Source organism: Otolemur garnettii, unplaced genomic scaffold (genome assembly GCF_000181295.1).
Source record: "Otolemur garnettii isolate 467f Iridium unplaced genomic scaffold, OtoGar3 scaffold00161, whole genome shotgun sequence".
In the NCBI taxonomy this organism is placed as follows: Eukaryota; Metazoa; Chordata; class Mammalia; order Primates; family Galagidae; genus Otolemur; species Otolemur garnettii.
In genome coordinates this window covers 3,022,031-3,029,945 of record NW_003852556.1, presented here as the reverse complement: position 1 = coordinate 3,029,945, position 7,915 = coordinate 3,022,031, and the positions used below count along the sequence as shown (strand labels likewise).

The following is a 7,915-nucleotide window of genomic DNA, read 5'->3' as shown; positions in this document are numbered from 1 at the left end:
CATGTGCACTGTGAACGAGGGATGGAGGGGTGGGAGGATGAATGGAGGCTGTCTGGAGGGCCAGATGAGAGAACGAGAGGAGGGGATGCAGAAGGCAGTGAACAAGGACCAGCGGGAGAAGACCGACCTTTCGTCTTTGTATAAGAGAATCACTATATATTACCCACAGTCTGTGACTCTCATTTGGAAGAAGTGCAAAATAAAAATGATCTAAGTTATGCAAAGCTTACGCATTTATTAGTGGCTTATGCAGTAACTTTTCTTTTAATGCTTCTGTGGCAACAAATTAATAAAACCTTAATTTTTATACAAATAGTTTTATTACAAATTTGAATTCTTAAGAAATACACATTTAAGGAAAGTACATCAAAGGCCTTAGTAGTCTTAAAAACGTTTTGGAAATTTTTAGGGAAATGTCAATTCAGGCATAGTACTCCAGACCTGCCCCGCTGCAATCCCTCCGTCCCCTTGCTGAGGTCTGTGAACACAGCTCATGAGAAACCCAGAAGTGGCCTGAACATGCTGGCATGTAAAAATACTGACATTTTGATTCAACAGAGCTGTTTTTCAAGCCAGGATGTAGAATAAGGCATACTAACGACATGAAGGCCTTTCAGGTGGTTGTTCTGAAGTCAAGTCATTCAGTTTGTGATTAGTGTTTAAAACCCTGAAAATATTTAATACAGAATAAAAATAAGAAGTTCAAAGTACATGTTTCACTATAATAGACACCATATTCATGAACCTGGGTTTGGTTTTGGCAATACATAATTTTTGGTTTAGAATTGAACAATGAAAACTAATGTTTCACATTCATCATCCTTGTGTTTACAAGTCTATGTCAGAGGACAACACAGTCTTTTAGAGGCAAAAAAAAACTAAGCTTTATTTTAACAGTGGAAGTTAAACTAAACTTGATTTGCCTAATTGCTGACATCTATATAAATTACTAATATATATATTTATATATATAGTTAATTTCTGACTACCTTTGGACCATCTTTATTCCACAGGAAAGTGAGCTGTGATTTCTGTGAAGGCAGCTGCGTAGGACCACACCCAGCAGAGATATAGCTTTGTATTTGGGGGGGGGGGAGTTGGAAGACTGAGTCCGCGATTCCATTTGGAGGTTCAAAAAACCATTTTGACTTTACTACCGTCTGTACAGACCAAGGGACCTGGATTTTTAAACAGTTAGACAGTGATATAAACAAACATTTATCTCTGGGGGTGAAAAATTCATTATAATACAAGACTGGGAACGGGCAGGTGGCATGGCAGGCCCCACGCCCCCCTAGCACCCTTTGGTTTTCTGATGGTGTTCTTACTTCACACATCAGTGCTTTGGATTGCAGAAGTCACTTATATTTTATATCATCAAAAGTGCCATTTGGTATGCCACTACGGAAAGCTAATCCATGTCTTTTTTTTCTCCTTCAGCAAGTAGAGCCCAATGAAGCAGGGTGTGTTAGTTATGCAAATTCCTACAAGGCACTTTATGGTTTCATACTGAACAGTGAGGTACACAGGATACATTTCTGGGGTTCGTTGCTGTTAGGAAGAAGAAGGGGAAGAGTAGCACCATGTTGACGTTAGCTGGAGGCAGGCTCCGTTATGTTCTTCTCATGCAGACTTGGCAGCGGCTGACGTGTGTGCGCAGCTCCCCTGCCTTCAAGGTAGACGGCGTGGGCTTCCTAAATGAACAGAGACAGGCCGTCAGCCACCACCTCAAAGCAGGTCCACCCCCAGCCCTCCGGCCCTGCTCAGAAATCTCCAAGGCACCAGATAAGCACCAGCCTCTGGTATCAGGCTATGCCTGGTCTCCATCAGTGACCACCACTCAGCCTTACTCTGGCCCGGCACCTTCTGGAGGCAGTGCCCACATGGCTCCCTATACACAGCACTGTGGGCCACAGTCCGCATTCCCAGCTGTAGCACATGAGGTCAACGACCTCCCCAGTGCGCATGGCCAGCCAGGGCACAGCCAAGGTCACCCCTTATCAGGGTGGCACCAAGGTCTGAACCATTCCCTACTGTGCCCCCCTGCCTCTGTGCACCGCAATCTAACTAATCTGCTCTACTTGACTCGATCATAAACTCCTCCAGGGTAGGAAGAAGGCACTCTTCTCTGCAGTACGCGTTCCCTAAATAGGGTCTGCTATGCCATGGGAGAACTTCCAGGCTTCCTGAGAGATTTATATGCAGATGGTCAGACATGAGGCCAGGAAGAGGGGAAGACACTTACTGTCCCAAATGCTCCTTCCATCTAGACAGTCTCCATTATTCTAATTGTTGGGTGAAATATGAACTAAATATGAACTAACAGAACTTGTAAAATTCTGTTAGTATAAAAGTAGCCATATAGAAGGGTACCTGGGCTGCTTAGTTTAGCGCTTTTGGTGCAAATTCTAGTGCCCTCAAATTAGTTATTTAATGAGCTCTCACCTAATGGTGTTTCGAGAAGACATTTTAGTTTATTGCATCAAGCTGCTAGTTCAAAGGAAATCTATTTTTACCTATTAACCCTATTACAGGTAGCTCCAACAGCGGAAATGTGAACAAACTGTGCTCCTTTCAGTAGTTAATTAGTTAAATTCTGGCTGTAGCACTGATATCAAGCTTCCAGTTCCCTAAAAAGCCTGCTAGAACCACCAATTAGGCACGAGGTACTTTTTTAAAGGTTGTTTCAAATCGTATGATCTAAGGCAGAGTTCTGTACAAGTCTCCCCCAGAAGCAGGGACAAAAGGCTGCTCTCCCCACGGACCCGGGGAAGGAGCAGCCAGTAACTGTCCAGCCCCTCTGCCCTCAGGGGGCGCCGCGGAGGCTGCCGCACATGTCACCTGCACCTGTGCCTCGGAGCTGTGTCGGGCTCCAGAGTGGATCCTACAAGGCTCACAGCCACTTGGGACAATTGTCTTAAAGGTGAAATTGTGGTAACAAAAAAGGAAGAAAAGGTCTTCCCACAATCTCAAATGTTTTGCCTGAAATGAGTTACTATTTGCACTTAAAAAATATGTCTCTTGTGAAGTCCCTCAGAACTTACACAACCTGCACGCCAGACCGAGCACTGAAACACTCCGGTACGAGTGCTGCTCACCGCCCTAGACTGCTGAACAGATGGTATTTTAAACACGCTCTGTTTGAAGATTTCAGTTGCTTTAATTACATTTTAGTACAGCCACCTGGAGGAATGAACGCTGACCTTTTGTCTTTCATGGTTCTGTAGTAAATAGAAGAATTAAGCCTATCACCTGAGGTCTGCCTTTGAAAACTGTCTCGGTTGCCTGCCGGTGTGGAACAGAATCGAATATTCATTACTACACGTGAGAGGCGTCCCTAATGACGAAGTGCTTTATAAAAACCACCTTCGAGGCTCCGCCCTCAAGGAATTCCGGATCGCGGAAGGAGGCGTGGGAAAGTCAGGGAGGGGGCGGGGCCCGAGGGGCGGGGCCCGCGGAGGGGCGGGGCATCCTTCTGACTTACTTGAACATCTCGCTTCTCTCGATAGTGGCAAGCCAGAAGCTGTAAGCGTTGGCGTAGTAATTGCAAGTCCCACGGCCATGGCACTCGATGAATGGTGCGCTTCTGAACTCTTCCAGACAGGACCCAGGGGATGCAAGGGCCTGGCCAGAACCCTCGGCACCAGCGCTGGTGTGCTGTAGGACAAAAGGGAGCCATGAGTCACAGATGCCCTCCGCAAAGACCAGGAGAGAGGATCATCGTTCCCAGGAAGGCGCCAGGGGATTCCCTCTGGACAGCCAGCCCACTGGCCTCACGCGGTCACTCTGGAACACACTCTGTGCCCACACCCCGTGATGTTTGGCCAGACAGTCCCGGCACAACCATCCTGTGGTGGTGCTCAGCGCAGCTCCAGAGATCAGCCAGCAGCTTCTCTCCAAACAGATGACCAGTCCAGCTTTATAGGATTTAAAGAAATGCTGTCCTCACTACGTATTGTTTTTGAAAACTGTAGACCTTATTCTAATTCAGGACAGGAGCCAGTAGCCAAAAGGTGCAAATAATGTTGGAACCAACCAAAGTGAAATCAGGCTTTATAAACAACATCCTGTGTTTGCTAAATTATATGCTATTCTATTATCCTATTCTAAAGTAAAATATAATCATTAGACTTTTTTTAAGATAGAGAAAACTTAAACAATAGAAAGAAAAAAAGTAACTACTATTGTAACTGTGGCATTTTTGTCTAGCGGGTTTGAGTGGGACCTACCGGTGCTCAGAAACCAAGAGGAATGGCTGACAACCTTGAGGGAGACCTGGTAAACACCCCAGGACTGTTACTGAGGTACCTGAAATGTGAACTCCAGATTTCAGGGCTGCAAGGGACCTCTGAGGACAAAGCTAATTCTACCACTTCCCAGATGAGGGTGAGAACCCTGACCACGACCACAGTCTCAAGACAGAGCTGGGGCCAGACCAGGGAATTATAACTTTTATTTGCTCCTGATCTGGAGATATTCTGGGCAACTGCCGTTTCAGGTCTGTACATGACACCAAATAAGAGGCTGATGCTTCCCTGTGTCTCTACCGGGTCAAGGGCTTCTCCAACAGAGATTCCACTTCCTTGCTTCTTAGACTGTGGAGTCGGAAGCCCAATCTACCTTTTATAGAAAACTGCACACTCATATCATCGTTGGCGTCTTGATTTCTCTACGCAGAATTCCTGACTTTCGGCTCTTGATAAAGCAGTCACAACGTGTCCCTTGGCATTGCTGGAGTGCCTGTTTATTTGGTACTGCTGTGGCTGCAGACTCTTTGGTAAAATTTGAACTGCAGTAAACTGACCCAGCAAACCACATGTTCAATCTTGAATAGATGCACAAGCATTTTAAAAACTGTTTCCCTGACAACTTTTTCTATACTTGGAATCATCACAGCAGAAGAAAACAGCAAAGAAATCCCTATTTATTCATGTTAACCAAATACTAAGGCTGGTGTCCATCTGTGGGTCCAACATACAACCCGCTGTCCCCTGAGGGCATGAAGGTGGGGCCAGGCCTCACAGTGACAATGCAAAAGATCCTTGACTGGGACTTGGCACATTCCAGGATAACCCTGACCTTGCAAGTTCAGGACTTGTATATGTTTAATCAATACTTTCAACTGAGGAAACAGAATAAAATAAGCTACAATGAGTATATCAAAGAGACACCTTGTTTCCTGTTTTGATTGGCTTCTGGGGGCAAGGGAACCTTCAGGTCTAGCATCTGGGGCAGTTGGGTGGAGGAGAACTGTCCCCACCCTTGTGAGGGACTCAGTACTAGCCATGAAGACCCTCCTGGTGGGCCACTGCCAGCCGGTCCTCAGGGTCTGTCTGTCCCTAACTCCAGCTTCTGCCTTCCAGTTCCTGTGTGTTAGTGAGATGCATGTTCCACACACAGGCTTGCCTCCTTGTCCCCCCCTCAGAGAGGCTGACCCAGCAGCTGCTCACCTGGCAGGTGTGGGGCACAGGGCACCTGAGTGAGCAGGTGCAGGGGGTGGGGCCAGACCTGCATGGCTGGGAGGTCTCTGCTTCAGAGCAGAGGGGGGCTCTGGAGACACCTGCTGTGCCCAGGCAGAGAAGGCCAGGCTCCTGGGAACGCTTGGAAGGGACGGTCAGAGGAGGGAGGATGCAACTAAGGAGGGATGCAGAGAACTTAGAGGGCGTTCCTGGGGCCCTAATACGGACATCTGGCATTTCCCCAAACACTTACCATCACGAAGGAGTAGCCAATCCACAGTGACGACCACCCGGCGGGGCACTGCGGGATCTGAATGGTCTGACTGTGCACAGCCATCACCATGGCGGGCGCCTCACATACCGCACACCTGCAAGGTGGGAGCAGAGACACTCAGCCCAGTGGGTGGCAGCTCAGGGCTCCACCTCTCCCTGCCCCGTGCTTACACTCACTCCCTCAGGCCTTCTGATCTGACTGCATCCTAAGTGCAGCACATTATGCTGCTGTCTAGACTGGCGCTTACAGCCTGCTTGCTGGTTTTACAAGCCTGTCTCAATATTTAAAAACTTAATTAAAAACTAGCGCTGGCTGCAGTGATGCACCTGCAGTCCCAGATACTCAGGAGGCTGAGGCAAAAGGAACCACTTGAGCCCAGGAGTTTGAGGCTGCAGTGAGCTGTGATCCCACCACTGCACTCCAGCCTAGGCAACAGAGTGAGATGCTGTGTCTAAAATTTTTTTTAAATATCCAACACTTGTTATCTTGTCATTTAACCATCTGTTTGTAGGAGAGGAAAACATGAAGGCCGAGTTCTAACAGTGGCTGTGGGGGGCAGAGGGTTGTAGGCGACTTTAGTTTTTTCCTTTGAACATTTGAGTATTTTCCAATTTTTTGACAATGACGATATATTTCTCAAGCATGATTAATGCTTAAGGAAAAAGAGTTATCAAAATTAAAGAGCTACTACTTCTATGGTTTGTTTTAAGCTCTGAATAATCTTTAATATAAAAAGATACCTAGTGATTGAGTAACTAGACACAGTGAGTGTGAGGCTGAATGCCCACATGAGCCGCCTCCTGCAGATTTGTTCCAGAAGAAGCGGCAGCCCCCTGCTGTGCCCCACCCCAGGGCTCAGCTGTTCAGGGCCTGAGGCTGTCAGCATCCGCTGCAGCTAAAGTGAGCCCCAAGAAACCTCCCAAGGACAGGGCATCTCCCAAGCCAGTGAGCTTAGCCAGCCACTGGGACTGTGCCCAAGAACAAATTAAATTAACACAGTGCTCTGACCGGGACGAGCTCAGTTAAGGGAACCCTTGACAGCAGGATCATGCTTTGTCTAAAAACAAATAATAATTACAGTCACGTCACAAAATGACCAGGGTGTTAACAATGCCGATAAATGACTATTGAAGGTGTTAATAATTACATATAGTTACTGTGGTGGGACAGTTACATGAAAATGGATCAGAAGGGAAGGGTCCATAAATTAGTCATTTGATTTTCCCTGGTGTGTGTGTGTGTGTGATTTTCTGCTTTGTCCATGCAAATGTAGTTAAGTTTAAAAGCTGCAGATGAATGAACGCAGTTACTGAAATGGCCCTCTGAATCTGCCACCATCTGCCTGCCAGATCTGGGGCCCACACTTATAGCCTGGACTGCATACAGTGTGGGGGACTCCAGCGACTACAGACAGGGGTGGTCCTGCCCCATCAGAGGGGGACCAGAGAACAGAGTCACAAGGTAAGGAGCTGCAAGAAGCCAAGGCCAGGGTTAGTCTTGTCAAAGGCCTGAGAGCTTGGCTCCACATTCAGCAGCCATCTGATGACTCTAATCCACAAAAAGCAGGAAAATACTTAGAACATTTTGCCCTACAATCAGAATCAAAGTGGAAAAATTGCTACCTTTTCTGCTCAAAGTGAAGAATTTTGTGTTGTTTCTAAAGTCAAATTTTAGGACCTTGCCAAATGGAAGACCTGAGAAGGACCTGCAAGTCCAGAGAAGTCACTGGAACCAGCAAGCCAGAGTAAGCAGGGGGACATGCCCACTTGGGGTGGGGTGGGGAGGAGAGGGGCAGGGACCACAGGTGCTCCTGGCTCAGGCCAGGTCTCATCTGTATTTTGAAAAGTGCCGTTCTGGAGGTGTAACCAATGATACTTTCCACTTTAAGATCCATAAAATAAGTTTTCTTATAGCTAAAAAAATTTTTTTTAAACTGTCAGAAGATATTTTAATGTAAAGCAATCAAATCCTGTGATTTTCTTCCCAGTAGGCATCTCCAGGCTTTCTGTTCCAGTGTTCCATGGGACACAGCTCTTGTAGGAAAACTGAGATCTTCCCCCAAAAAGAAGTGGCCGGGAGCTGAGCTGATGGTCACCAGCCTGCAGTCCCACCCAGCAGGAGTTCTGGTGGGGGCTCCCAGCCCTGGGTCCTGTCACTTCTCCCTTTAACCACAGGGTACTTC

At 47.1% G+C, this 7,915-nt stretch overlaps 1 protein-coding gene across 2 annotated transcripts in view; it reads right to left on the bottom strand.

The window, feature by feature from the left end:
• Nucleotides 1–211: 211 nt before the first annotated feature.
• The window catches only part of COL4A1 (collagen type IV alpha 1 chain), a 148,261-nt gene continuing 140,557 nt past the window's right edge, over nucleotides 212–7,915 (bottom strand). For both annotated transcript variants that reach the window (XM_003799995.3, XM_023519173.1), the window contains 3 exons: nucleotides 5,713–5,827; nucleotides 3,485–3,657; nucleotides 212–1,694 (listed from right to left, as the gene is read on the bottom strand). In XM_003799995.3, the coding sequence (XP_003800043.1) occupies nucleotides 1,613–1,694; nucleotides 3,485–3,657; nucleotides 5,713–5,827 (370 nt within the window). In that variant the 3' untranslated portion in view covers nucleotides 212–1,612. The remainder of the gene's footprint in view (nucleotides 1,695–3,484; nucleotides 3,658–5,712; nucleotides 5,828–7,915) is intronic.